The sequence below is a fragment of the Aptenodytes forsteri genome, unplaced genomic scaffold (assembly GCF_000699145.1).
Source record: "Aptenodytes forsteri isolate BGI_AS27 unplaced genomic scaffold, ASM69914v1 Scaffold662, whole genome shotgun sequence".
Classification (NCBI taxonomy): domain Eukaryota; kingdom Metazoa; phylum Chordata; class Aves; order Sphenisciformes; family Spheniscidae; genus Aptenodytes; species Aptenodytes forsteri.
Window position 1 is genome coordinate 776,461 of NW_008795718.1, and position 14,601 is coordinate 791,061.

Sequence of the window (14,601 nt, forward strand, 5' to 3'; positions counted from 1 at the left end):
TTGTTACCCCGCGGCACCGGGCAGCGCTCTGCGTCGGGCTCCCCTGGGCGTCCTTCCTTCTTCTCCTGCTGAAATCCCCCTTCCCTTTTATTTTTGACCATGACAGCGTGACCTTGCTCGTGAAACAGGGCTGATGCTCAGAAACCCGTAAATGGGGGAAAACATAGATTTTCTTTTTTTTTTGTTATTTTTACTTGTTTAAAAAAGGAGCTTTAGTGGAAGATGGTGTTTCCTCTCTATGAATGCCTTCTGAAATGCTTTTTATTCTTGCATGGTTTCTAAACAAAGCTTGTCTCCCCAAAATCGTGTCTCGACCAATTGCCTGGTGCAAACTTCAGCACGCTGTGGTCCCTGAAATGAAATGTATTTTTAGGTCTCTGCAGATTTATGGCTTTTGCCTCCAGCGTTGCTGGGACCGTTTGTCATGAGTGAATATAAGCATGTGTGTACATTGCTGAGAGGATGGATCCTTGGTGTAGGGCCCTCCTTGCTGTAATTGTCATTCTTTTCTCCATCGTGAGCATTTCTTTTCTAGGGCTGAGCAGAGTAATTGCAAAATTCACAAAATATGGTTACACAGAGAGAGGCCCTCAGCCAAAAGCTAGCTTGTTACTGCCCTGATTTTGGGAAGCTGAGCTCCGTTAGTGCCTATTGATCTAATTTTGGCCTTAGGTTCTTCAGCTTGCAACATGTTTCCACATACCTGATTTGCACATTGTTGGCAAAAGAGTGTTTTTGTTGAGTTTTCTGTTTGGTTGAAAAAACAGGCTGCTGTGTCTGCCTCCGTGAGAGCCATAACGATCTCAGCCTTACAGTAAAAGGCAATTAGGTAATTTCTGTATGAGTGTCTGTTTCAGAAAACATGGATATGCAAATATGTATCTTCCAAATACTAGGAGCTGGAAATGAAATCTGACCTCCAGGGACAAGAGAACTAAACTGTTGCAATTAATTCCTTTCTGATTGTAACCAGAGTCATTCTTGTAATCTAGTGGGAAATTGCTCAAGTGACAATCAATTTACCGTGTTCGGTTTATACGGCTAAACATCTCAAGGTGAGGTCTGTTACACTGGTTGAAAACTAAATCATGTTTGAGTTAGAGAACACTCCCGTTGAAATCATAGGATCTCACATGGCGTAACATGTTGCTCAAATAAAGAAGGCTATTGGAGTCTGCTCCCGGGGGTTGCTTTTTGTGGTAAGAAAGTCATTAAGAATGAGCTTTGTTTTTACAGTAACTTCATTCATGCCAACACCACCTCTAGTAAATATTTATTCAAGGGATTTAACACCTTTGTTTTTGCTGCTTAAGAGATCAAAATGTTGGCACGAAGGCAGGCTACGTAAACATAATCATATGTCCCATTGACTGGTTGTGTTCTAAAATGGTTTGCCAAAATCCGGACTAAAATGTCTCTCGTGCTGCAAGACATATTTCTTATCAATGCTGTGCTTTCACTGTATGTCTCCTGTCATAGTACTAACTTTATGCTAATCCTTTTGGTGGGGGTGTGTGTATCTCACTGGAAACTAGCAGATACTGACTATATTGATTAACAAGACAGAACTTACCATACCTTATGTTTATTTTTAACGGTGACAAATAAGCTAGAACAGGAAATATACTGCCTTAAAATGAAAACACAGAGCTTCTCTGGTTATTTCTCTTGTAAGTAGCAAAATAGAAGACCAGTGGCAAAGTTATTCTAAATGTCTCAAGGTTTCCTCTTTTCACTGAATTTGTAAGCCACAGCCCTTGTGAGCTTTCAGTGGGGATGCTGAATGAGCCTTCTCAGACACTTTTTTCCCCCTGATTTCTTCATATACGTTTGACTTTTCTTTCTTTCTAGGGGGAGCTGGAAAAACTAAATCAATCTACAGATGATATCAATCGGAGAGAGACGGAGCTGGAGGTACAGAATTCATCCTTGCATTTTCCTTTTGTGCATGTTGGATTTTGTGAGCAACAGAACAGTATTTTTGAGTAGGTTCCCTCCTGAATTGTGCTATCCTGAATGTTAATTTGGCAGCTTATGGTCTGGTGATGACTTTTTTAAAGGTGTGAATTGAGCTAACAGCTGGGACAGAAAGGGAGAAGGCAGAGGGATGCTGACAGTGTAAAAACCCTACGTGGAGAACCCCACCCCCCCCCCTGCAAAACCCTATTTTTAGGTTTTGAAACTAAACTTAGAAAAGTTCTGTTTTTACAAGTCACTGTTTTGGGTTTGTGTTCTTGTGATTACAGACAGTGAAAGTTTACTTGGTTAAGAGGTCTTTGCCATACAATTACCTGCCAGGATCTCCTCCTTGGTGGCTACTTTTTTTTGCTTGTTAGTTTTGCATTTTTTTGTCATTACTTCCTGAGTAAGGAAAGTAATGAAGGAGAGTTGAAGGAAAAGACTTCCTAGTGGGGAAAAAGAGGTTTTCTTGGACACTTAAAACTCTAATAGAAAGTTCTGAGGAAATTGTTTCTAAAGCCCCAGATTTGAGCTTCAGCTACTTGGTGGTTATTCTGGAAGGCTCAGCATTATTGATCTAATAACAAATCAAAACAAACTGTCCTACCTGTGTCTCTAAATTTTCTTTTGTTAACTGCAACACAAAGAAGATAAAGCCAGTGGAAGTGTAAGATGAATATGCTGCCAAAGGAAAACTGGCATAAAATGCTACTTTACATCCTAAATAATTTTTATAACATTACAATATTTTGAATACTGTATCAAAACATGCTGAGATTGCAGCAATGAACATACTCTAAAAGTGCATCTATAGATTTCTGTTCTGCATCTTCAAAATGTCAAAGTCTGTGTTGATTTCTGCGCCCCCCCCCCCGGGATGTCTGTTTTCATGAGATGGGTACCTGGAGCATGGGATGGTTCCTGGTAGTATTTTGAAATATTGAAGTATACACTGTGTGCACCAAACAGAATATAGGATTATTAACTTCTTTGGAAACAAAGCAGCCTTGTCATGTGGCTATTTTCTTCTCCCTACTTGTTTGCATTTTCTTGCTTTGTGGCATGTAGATCATGAATTTATTGGCAAATAAACTTAGTGGAATGGGGGACTATTTGTAATGCAAAATTAAACTATATTTCAGCTGTGAAAACTGTTCAGTGTCACTAGCTTTACTTAAAATTTTATGAGTGAACTTTAAAAATCAGTATGCTAGTCTGCAACAGTACCAATTAAATGGACTTCAGGACTCTTTATATACATACATTGGAAAAAAAAATCTTTTCAGTCTCCTTATTTCATGCTGAGGTACTGAAATTGAAAGATGGTGCTATGGATAGTTGCCTGGATTTCATTAATCTTGTCATAACCTTGCACTGAGGACATATTATGAAGCAGATAGAATAGTAATAATAATGCAAATGCATACTCATGAAATAAGCCCCAATGACTTAAGATGGGATTTTACTGCTTGATTAAAATTATTCATGTGTTCAAGTGTTTGTAGAGCCTGGAGATTTGTAGCTGCTGTGTGTGTGACACATGCTGAGCTCTAAAGGCTGAAAGGCTCCTGGATATATTGTAAATAAAAGACCAGTGTTTCCATGTTAGCTTGGTCTTACATTGTTGCCTACTTAGTCTAAGAAATACTAGGTGTCAGATACTGCAGAGAATGATTATATGATGCTTTCTACCTCTATGTCATTAAATGTTTACTGCATTGTACATGCAAGTACTACTGTCTGTAGTACTTAATGTAAGCAGTGTTTGATGGAATTAAGTTGAAATAACATCAACAGTATGCTTTCAAGAATGTTTCCTCTTTGCTTTTCATCTGAAAATCTTGCTGGATTGAAGCCAGTTTGTGGTATCATGCAACTGCATGATTTTTAATCTGGAAAGATTTTCATTACTTTCGATCTGCTTAAATTTTGAGGACAAATGCAGTTGGATGATGTAAGCAAGGCTTAATTTATATACATGTTGATAAATGCATTTTAAATGGACTTAAGACCTTTCTAGAGGAAAGATATTAAAAAAACCCCCAACACTTGTGGTTAGAAGAAAATCCCTGCATTCATACTCTGGACGAGACAAGAAAGCTTTGCCAAGTAGCCTTATAGGATAAACCCAGAATTTAGAAGGGGGAGTTTGGAACTGGGATCATTCTGCTTCAAAGACTTCCAAAATCCTTGAATGCTGCTGAAAACGTGGGCTTCTGGGAGAGCCATGCTGAGTTTGCCTTTGAAGATTTTCTATTTTGGCTGTTATTAGCTGCTTTGGGTCCCTCTTGCTACCCCTTTCTAGTTTGTGGTGTTGCTGCTATTGCAAGGTATTTCATTAGAAGAAAGATGTGTTGGGTTTTGGTTTTTTTTTTTTAACCAGGCAATGGAGTTGTATTTATCCTATTCTATTATTATTTTCTTCTTTTCAATATCTGATCACAGTTGACTTTAATGGGAACACAGAGAGTGTCATTAGGCTATTTACAGCACAAAATGCTGATTGCCAGCTTCCTGTAGCATTACTTTGTGGTCCATACATTCCCACCGTTGAATTTTTTCCCAGAATAATCTGGAAAAGTGATGGGAGCATTTGCGTAGAAGGTATATTTCTTTGAAGGAAGTTCAGAAAAAGACACCATGTTTTTGTGACTTGATGTACTCTCTGATAAGCAGGAAGAGTAACCTTGTGGCATCGTAAGTACTGAGAGTCTGTTCTGGACTTCCTGTAGCTTTGCACAAGTCGCTCTAAATGGGACTGCTGACTATCTCCAGTTCCCATTAACTGGAAAAAAAGGCTGTAGGTGTTAAATGCTTCTAAACCCCATGCTTTTGTCCTCGCAGTGCCTCAGGTCTACATCTGCAATATGGAAGTAAACACGCTACTTTACCCAATGGAAGTGTTACGGGGCTGAAATGGGTAGAGGCTTCTAGGATTTTGAGACTACACTTTCTTTGTGTAGCCACAGACATATGTGTTTGAACGACGTAGAAAATACTGGCGTTTGCTGCTCACAGAGGTGATAAAATGGGGAATTCTGTTTTAAGTTGATCAGCCTGCCTTTTTTTAATAAGTTCTGCACCCAAACCACCTGTGAGAAGGGTGGATTTACATGCGTGGCATGACTTGAACAGATATGTTGAAGTTGGCTACATCTACTCTTTTACTTGATATAATTACTCATTTTTTTGCTCTTTTGACCTATCCTATTAAACCCTGGAGAAATATCCTGACCTGATGATGCTCACAGCCTGTTCAGGAGGTGCAGAGCTGCTAAAGGGCACTGAGTGGCTGGTAGCTATATGTTGCGTTAATGTATTGCCTGTTAATGAATCTTTGATTAGGCTTGATTTAAAATCCATAATGCTGCTCATACTAAGTGCAACACTGAGCATTACTGACACAGCAAAAGAATGATAAGGGTCCTCTGAGGGATTTAACACTTGGCTTCACTAACGTCCCTGTTTATGTTTGAAGTGTCTGTGAAGAGGTGGGGGAAACGTCTTGCAGTGGAGATACAAGTATGTTTTGGCCAAATGCAAGTTAGAGCGGCGCCTTGCTATTTGTGGTTTTTTCCTGTTTATTGGAAACGCATCTCCATCTGAACTCACATCAGGAGTTGCAAATGTACTTAACAAATGCGCATGACTTGCCTGTCCAGCTAACTCATACATGTCTTTGGCTCCTGAAAGCACAATTCAGATGTAACAAATTCACCCAGGGACCCTCTGGCAGCATTGCAGGGAAGGGAAATACAGCACGTACCATTAAAATTACCATTGGAATCCCAGCTATCCCAAATGTGGTTTTTGTTAGAGAGAGTTTTTGCATTGTTTGACCTATGAGCTTTGCCAATGTTTGTTAAGGGGAGATGACTGCACATGAAAACTAGACCTGAACAGTGCTGCTTTCAGCCATGCTCATTATAAGTAGAGCCTGGTTAGGATCCTTCTTGTATGCTTGCCTAGATCCTCTAGTCCTGATCTGCAAGACTTTGTTACTTTTAGTCCTGGGTTTATCCTGAAGGCCACCCTGGGTTGGTGTTGGATAGAGTCAAAGGAAAGGGGTGTATCAGCTGTGGTGCTCTTTCACTTGTGAGCCTTGTCAGCATTTGAACCCCTCTCGAAAGGGGAAGGGCTATTTTATTTAGAGTTGCTCTTCTTACTTCCTCACTAAAATACTTGGTTTTGGGATAAAGCTCAAGCTTTTGACCCTGTCACACAGGAATTTTAAGTAGACTTTTTTAAAAAAAATCCTCAATCTTCCAAGTCTTAGAAAAACGGCCTGTAGACTTTAAAAAAAAAAAAAATCCTCAATCTTCCAAGTCTTAGAAAAATGGCCTGTCAGTGGCAGGAATCTCATTCTAGGCATGCCTGCTCGGCCTGGGGAAATGTCCATCCGTAGAAACATCCGCTGCCTTACCAGCATCCCTGTGCAGCATTTTCCAGTGTCTGTAAAAGAGTACACAGATAAGGGAGAAGCAGCTTACTGGCTGGTGTTCCTGCTGGTTTTTGGAGTGCGATATACGTGCATGATGGATTTGTCCAGCACTAGCAGGACAAATCTTTCTATGTCCCTTTATAATCTACTTGTTTCCATAGGAAATGGCTCCTGTGTGTGGATTGCTTGTTGTTTTGCCTTCTGCTTTCATCCATGGATGAGTAAGGAAAGGCTTCTTCCTCTGCTATGGCTCTGGAAAGATTTTGTCGCCCGAGTGAGTCAAAGGGCTTTACTTGATTCATGTTCTTGAAGCAGAGATGGGCTTCTAGCCTGAGGGAGGGAAGGGTTAGGCAGAGAAATCTTGTTTTGGAAGGAGCACCCAGTGCCTTCCCCTGCCTGCTTTTCTCTCCCTTCTTCTAAGAGGCCTAAAAATACCAGTGTATTTGTAGTCTCAGTCTGTAACTGTCTCCAAGCAGGAGGTTAGAGCAACTTCCAAATACCAATTTTTTTTGTTCTTAAATGGCAAATTAGTAGCTGTGTGGAAAAAGACTTTTCCCCATCCTTAAAAATTAAGTGAGATGTTACTTAACCTCTTCCTTGCACTTTGTTTTTAAGGTTTGGTAGTCAGTCTGGTTTACTTGAACTGCTCAGGCACCAATAGATGTTAAAAATGTCATTAACCTGCTCAATGCTCTGAGGTACATGCACATGCATGTGCTCAGAAATCTATCTGGTGTGTATGTAATTGGAAAGCCTACCTGCTTTCACACTTGGATGTTGTTGATACTGATGCTATTTTAACTTGGAAATGAGCTTTTGTAGCTGGTGGGTCTCTCTAGCTGAGGAAGGCAGGTATGGATACTGCCTGCCTCTTGGAAATGGGTGAAGCCTGTCTCTCAGCAGTTTCATTTCCCATGCACCTCCCAGGCTGGTTTAATGGGTTGTTGGAGGTTCTGCACACCAAATTGTCAGAAAGGTCATAGGACAACCTTTGTAAATGAAATTTAGTTGTGCTTGGTACTAAGATGCTTCATACCCAGTTGATGTCTTAAGTTCATTTTAAAAAGAAAATTGTTTGAAAATACACGCTTCATTTGATGGGCGGAAATAGTTATTTGCCTGTCATCTGGCATCTAACACCAGCTCATCACCATCACTCATGAGAAAGGAAAACAAGCATGCTTTATTCTCCAAGAGGTGCAGTGTAACTGTGAAATTGTATTTTAGCTTCTTTCTGCATTTGAGTGTGGATCTCCAAAATGCTGCTGTCTGGATGGCCTGTCATTAAGTGTGGTTCCTCTTTTGGTGCAGTAGCAGATAAGCTGCCCAACAGCAAGCTACTGGGAAAAAGTCTGCTTTTAATAATGAACTATTGCAGCAAAAGCATATATGGGGTAGAAGTCTGGCGTGCTCCCTAAAACTGTGCTTGTGAAATCTATCATTTGGGAGAAAAGTGCTAAGGATTTCCAGGAAGAAAGTTGATGAGAGTGGAGCTCTTGCAGCTGTAGAACAAGATGTTGAAAAGTAAACTGCAGCTGTTCACGTGATGCACTAAGTGCTATGCCTGCTAGAGCGTGTGTATGACAAACACCTAGGTAGTGAGAGTCTCGTTATTAAGACTATAACTTAAGTGAGAAGTTTTGACTGCTACTTTTTTTTTTGACCTTGCGACATGCATTGAGCGTAAAGTACCTTAATAGGCTTTTGTCCAGCTTTAAAAAGGTTTATCATCATCTCATTTGAGCAAATAGGAGGGAGAAAACGTTGGAAATGTTAGCCAGTCAGCTTTCAATATTGCCTTTCTGTTTGCAAAATCAGTAACAAGGTGTTCTTAAAAATGATCACGGAAGGTTATGAGCGAGTAGAGGAGGAAACGTGCTTTTGAAATGTCTGGGTGTTTGAGATGTCTTTTGTCAGTAGCATTGCTTCTGTAGCATTGCTTCTGTTGCAGTTTATCTGGTCTGTGTATGTATTCAGTGCAGTGATGAGAAAAACAAACCCATGTGTTTTTTTCAAAAAAAAAAACCCCAGAAATGGTGAGTGTGACTCACAGGGTTTGTACCTGAGGCTGCATACTTGCTTTTATCAATAACTAGCGTTTCTGCTGGGAAAGCATCATCTTTCAGAGAACTGAAATACAGAAACTAGGAATTGAGGACTGTGCTAGAAGAGTTGCATGGCATATGCTGCGCTGTCTTGGTTTTGCTCATGGCAGCAAGCTGCAGGAATTGTTGTCTTTACCTAGCACGCATGGTTAACAGAGAAAGGAAAAGGTCTGAATGAAGCAAGAGTTTGGCAGTTAAATAGTAACACTTGTAGGGAGGCACATCGCACCAGAGGATTTGATAAGTAAGTTGAAGGTGGTGTGGTTGTCTTCCTAACACAGATGTAAGGCTTCCCTCGTGCTGGGGACCGTGGATGAACTGCACTGCTGTGCTGTTCCTGAGCCTCTAAGTTTTTGATATGAGTGTTCTTACAGAAAACACTATTAAGAGGACTTACAGCTTTGAACCACTTCACATGTGTGTCAGAGTGTCTCACTGACAGTAACACAGGAAGCCAGACATAGAGCAGGGAATTAAATTGATTCCCAAGTTATTGCATTGACCACAGGCCCATCTTTCCCGTGAACCACAGATGGGCTTTTCACGTCACGTGAGTAGCAAGTGCACCAAGCCCAGTGCTCTTGGTGCTTCTGACCTCCCCAGTTTCACATGAAGAGTAAAAATAGCTGCTGCACCTGTATTTCTTATTTAAACTTCCCATGGGGCACCTGCCAGGGGAATTTTGCACTGTCCCAAGGGTGATGACTTTTACAGATGCTCTGCCAGCACATGGCAGGGCCAAGACACTGAGCTGACGCACTGAGTGCGGCTGTGTGTTTGCAGGAGGGAGCTGTGCCCCTGCTCATGGGAGATGTTGCCATAGCTCTCAGATAGGAGCTGCGGTCACTGAGACCATGAGAGCTGAATTGGTTTGGATTGAGGAGGCTGAGTGGTGTGAATGCACTAGGTTGCTGCAGGAGCACACGCGGTGTAGATATACAATGTGGGATTGTTTGCTTTTGTAGTGTAGTTGGGGCTAGTGGAGAGTAAAAGTGGTGCGTGTTAGTGCAGGAGAGGGCATGGGTTTGGCATTACACCTTCTCAGAGACCTCAGCATCTTGTTACTGTGTCCGAAGGGGGCTGGAAACCTTTGGTAGGGGGACTGATCCCAGCAGAGTATGAGCACCTGCTTATTCTCTTACGCAGAAGGTGGTAGAGCCTGCAGGCTTGTGTTCCTGACAGTCAGGAGCCCGAGAATAAATGTCATTTTAAATAAGTCATGTGATGGATGACACGGGTATAAAGTTCTGGGATGTTTTGGTTTTCGTTATTGTTCCTCACTGGAAAAAATGAGGATGGACACAAATAAAGCCTCAAAATAGGAAGCAGGCATCTTTTGGGGAAAATGATAATCTGGAAGTTTGCACCAGTATATTCTTCAGCTGAAGCTCCCTGTTCAGTGTAACTAGCTACTGTGTGAAGTGGGGCTGTGCTCATGGGTAAACATGTGCTTAACCATTTGCAAGACCTGTGCCTCAGGTGCCAGTTACAGGATTAGTTACAGTTTCGTAATTTGTATGTGCTTCATCTGAGTTGGTGGAAGATTAATGGGTACAGAAGTTGCTGTTAGTTTGACTGCTCTGTCCTTGGTGTTTTTTTGGTTTGTTTTTTCTTTTTTTTTAAACTCCAGGTGGAGACTAGTCCTCTTTTTCCTATTGGATAAGAGTGTACCTAATTATTACATGAATAAATTTGGGGTAGGTCTCTAAGCACAGATTTGGTAGTGATTGTTTCTTTGTTCCAAATGCTTATCTTACAAACATGGGAACTGAATTTTTTGATGAATCACTGCGTAGGGCTTTTTTACTTAATGTGTATACATTTATGTTTTTCTTTAACTATTTGCTTTCCACAACTAGTATCCTAATATGCAGCTTTCACAAAGAAAGTGAAAAACAAACCTTCAGGCTCACTCATTTAGAAATGAGTTTTTAATGAGTTCCTGCACTTGTAGGAAAAAATTTTTTTGTTTAATATACTTCAGTACTTAACGTTTTTCTTGCAATACAGTCATCGTGCTTGCAGTCTTATTTCAGTTACTTGTGAAACTCATTTTGAGCAGTGAACCATGTATCGTCCAGTACTTTAACTGGAAATATTCAAACTCTTCTCACTGAGAAAATCATTGACTCAATACATACTGTTTGAATGATACATTTCAGGCTTTCACTAAGAAATGAGATTATTGACTGGATTGGAGTTAATAAAATAGTAAGTTAATGTGCATTTAATTCTCCATTTTTGACCTTGTTACCCATTTGAATACTTCCTTAGAATAAATTGGAGTACCTTAAGAATCTAAAGGTATTTGCATTGGACTAAAACGTTACCAATGCTGGTTAAGGTTTTAGACAACACTAAAAAGGAAGCAAAGAAGCTTTTACTGAAGTATGCTGCTTTTTCTGTAAAAGCTAATATATTATTGCAGTTTTTTTTCCACTTGTGAGAGCATAGTGGTAGGTTCCAATATATTTTAGTTCTTCTGATGAATAAACAGTTGTGCATTCTAGAAATCCTCAACAATAATGACAAAAACCTCCTGAATTGGAGCACTTCTTCAAGCCAGCTGCTTCCTGATAATCAACATCTCACTCTAGCAGTCTGCATAAATCCTGCTTTCTAATTAGAATTACAAGGCTTGTCAAGAGCTCACATGGCCCTTCCTCTTCGTCTCCTTAAACCCTGGGCCAGGTCCCAGCCTGAATTTGCATCTCTCTGCAATAATTCCATTGATATAGAGGCTGTGTTGGATGCTGAGATCGAAATCGGAATCATTTTGCTTAAAGGTGTGGAAATTTCAGTGGAGCAGAGAAAATATTTTAATTCCTTCAGCTAATCATGTAAAGAGCGCAACTCATCCAGTTTGGAAGTAGCTGGAATTTACTTTTCTTAAATGTAGTAAATAATAACAATCAAAAGGAAAGTAGGCATCCTTACCCATTGATACAAACCATAGCTGAAAAGATGGGCTTTTATGGCGGGAAGTCTTGCCACAAGGACCTGGAAGCTTTTTGCTGCTGTTGAAGTAAGTAGGGTGTGTTTATAAAAAGAAAGAGGAGCTGACTTGAAAATATACCATGTGGGAAGTGTCCAGTTCTTCCTGCAGAAAGCAGATCCTGTCCATCCTCATTTGCATTGTGAAATGGTGTCTCTGGGGGGAACAGTACTAGGCGTGTGACATGCTAAGCTTTAGGAGATGCTGATTCCAGCTGATTTGCCAGCCTGCTGTGGGGCTTTGGCCTGCCTGCTAGCCCCATTCTAGCGTTGTCTAGATGAGATGTCTTTGCCATTGAACTCACTCTCGGAACTTGTTACACTGCTGTTTGCCTCCTCACTGAGCGAGTAATTTACAGGCTATTCCTCTCTGAGAAACCTTGCCGGAGGTGACATCTAGCACAGGCTATTGCAGGCTTTGTATAAAAGCTGTCTCTGAAAGGCAAAAATTTGGTGTCCAGGATGCTAGCTTTTGGATGTGGTTCTGAGTTCCTGTTATTACCTCTACTGAAGAATTCTGGCTTAGTCTAAATACTAGTAACTGTTTTGAATGTGTCAGCTTGTGTGTGAGTCTAAAGAGCAACCTGAAGGCAGGAACAAACAGGTAGAAATAATTTTTAAAGCTCTAATCTGTCTTTGTCCTTTTTTTCCTTTCTGCAACATTTTGAAGGATGCGCGCCAGAAGTTCCGCTCCGTGCTGGTCGAAGCAACGCTAAAACTGGATGAACTAGTAAAGAAGATCGGAAAAGCTGTAGAAGACTCTAAACCTTACTGGGAAGCTCGGAGGGTGGCCAGGCAGGTGAGAACTTTCTGCCTTGTAAGCTTGTGCTGGTAGTTGGAGAGCACATACTGATTGCATTGCTTTCCTGCTATTAATAACATTTTAAGCATATGCACTTGGCTGACACTGGTCTATGTCTTGAGTTGTACGTCAGCCGTGTGAATCGATGGCAAAAATGTGTTTCTTCACAGCCACAGCTGCACATGTTCTTCAGTCTAGGAACAGCTACAGCAGACACAAACGATCAATAGCAAAAGACTAGTTCTGTTCTCCTCTCATTATCAATGGCCTTTCAGAGCTCTGCTCTTTCCTATCCATAGTTGTAATTATTTGAAAATACAGTGTAGACTTCGCATATCTGCTTTTTTTTCTTAAAGCAAAATGCTCAGCCGCTAAATGGCTGCAACTGGAAGCTGCTGGGAAACAGGCTGGAGTGGGGCAGACTTGGGGAAACCTGCAGGGTTTGGTGCTGATTAGGTTGTGCTAAAGCAGGAATGTGCTAAATGTGGCTCTAGAGCGTGTTGGTTTGGGGAGAAACTGAGCTCTGCTTTCTGTACTGTCATCAGGACCTCACCTCCCTTGCCCCAACTACTGCTTGATTATTGATAGGCCTGTGTGGCTGATGCAGGGAAGGAAGCGTGGAAGTAAGGGTGTGATCTACTGGCTGCAGGGAAAGCAAGAAAGCTTGTGAGATGTCAGGCAGCTTCTCACTCTAGGGAAAAAGTAGCTGAGAGTTGAGTGTGTGGTGGCTTAGGCAGTGCTTCTGCTTGGTGTCTGTAATGGGGTTTGCTGGTGTCTCAGGCTTTTTGTTTTTTCCTCAAGGTGGGGAGGCTGTTCCTGGGTGCTACTTCTATTTTCTCTTGAGGCATGGAGTGGCAGAAGTAGAGGAGGAGTTGCACAGAGCTGCTGCTTCTGTGCTCGGCTGGAGGGATGTATGGGGTGGCATCTGTGGCTGGGTAGGATGTGGTTGTGTTCAAGGGGAGAGTGAGAGATGGGGTAGCATATGTAAAATACATGAGAATTACAGAAGGATTTTGTTTGTAAAAATAGGTAGGGGATGAGGTTGAGGGTGAGAAAAGTAGTGTCGGTGTGTGCCAGAAGGCAGAAAGTAAACTCGCAGGGTAAGAGAAGGGGAGAGAGGGGAATACACCCTCAGAACAAGGCACAGGAAAGGGAGGCATGAACACAAGCTTCATCGCTTTGAAAGCAGATGAAGCAGGAATTGGGTTGATGGGATGTGGCATGCAAGATAATATATGACTATGTTGATCCTTTAAATTGCGCGGCATTGTTTTGCAGCCATTGTCTCAGGCAGTGGGGATGATGTGTAGGGGTTATTAGGCTTAATCCTTCAGACTAGAAGCAGCGTGGCAAATAGGTAAACTCTGCTTCAAAGCACAGTAAACACGATATCTACTACTCATCTGTAACTGCTCTGAAAGCAATCCCTGCTCATGGGGCCTATGGTGCGTGCTAGAGATAAACCAGTAGTGAGGTAGAGAAAGAGAGGAGAAGTTAGTAACAAAATAAGATCAAGGAATTGTTTATATTGTGTTAACTAGTATGTGCAATTAAAAAAAAATCCTCGAAACCCCACCTCAAGTATGATCTTATACTTCTATTACTATAAATAGCTATGTAAGGCACAGTATGCGTAGGACTTCAGGAGTTATACTTGGAAAAGTCAATGGTAGAAATGCATGCTCTGCAGTACAAAAAAATCAGGTGACTTTGAGGTTTGTAACTTCAGGCACTGAAAGCAGTGAACTTTGTCCTCTGTCCTGAAGTTGGCAGCAGATTATGTCCTGAAAATGGATTTTTTTTTTTTTTTTTTTTTTTTTTTTCTTTTTTTTTTGCCCCTGAAATCCATTCAGTCATGCTGGTTCAAAGGTGCTTTGCAAGACTGCTAGAAACCCAAACCACTGAAGTTCCTTAGATTTGTGGAGTCACTACTCCTGTATTGGGCTTGTTAGAGAAAACCATATTTTTCTCCCAATCCATTCTGTCATTAGCTAGGTTTAAATGCTATTTATCTGCTAATTGGCCACGCACTCAATTTTCTTTTAATTCCTTGATAGCATTTTATTTTTTTTAAAGCAGGGATTCCCCTTCTAACTGTTCATTTCACTTCGTTCCATTTTGTGTTATGGAGCCAGTCATGGAACAGAGCTCCCTCTTTGTATCTGCTCAGCAGACAGAGCTGGAAGATGGTCTCTGGTTTCCCTTTGGCTCTTTGTCTAATAAAATCTTGAAATAGAAAATGTGAAGGCCGAGAAGAATATTGGTGTTGAAGGACAGCGAATCTATCTGGAAACCAGGAG

The 14,601-nt window shown here is 41.1% G+C and overlaps 1 protein-coding gene across 1 annotated transcript in view; it reads left to right on the plus strand.

Moving 5' to 3' along the window:
* SH3BP5 (SH3 domain binding protein 5) overlaps positions 1-14,601 on the plus strand; it is a 57,471-nt gene that overhangs the window by 1,123 nt on the left and 41,747 nt on the right. The window contains exons 2-4 of the mRNA XM_009283577.2: positions 993-1,055; positions 1,852-1,914; positions 12,170-12,298. Of these exons, the coding sequence (XP_009281852.1) occupies positions 993-1,055; positions 1,852-1,914; positions 12,170-12,298 (255 nt within the window). The remainder of the gene's footprint in view (positions 1-992; positions 1,056-1,851; positions 1,915-12,169; positions 12,299-14,601) is intronic.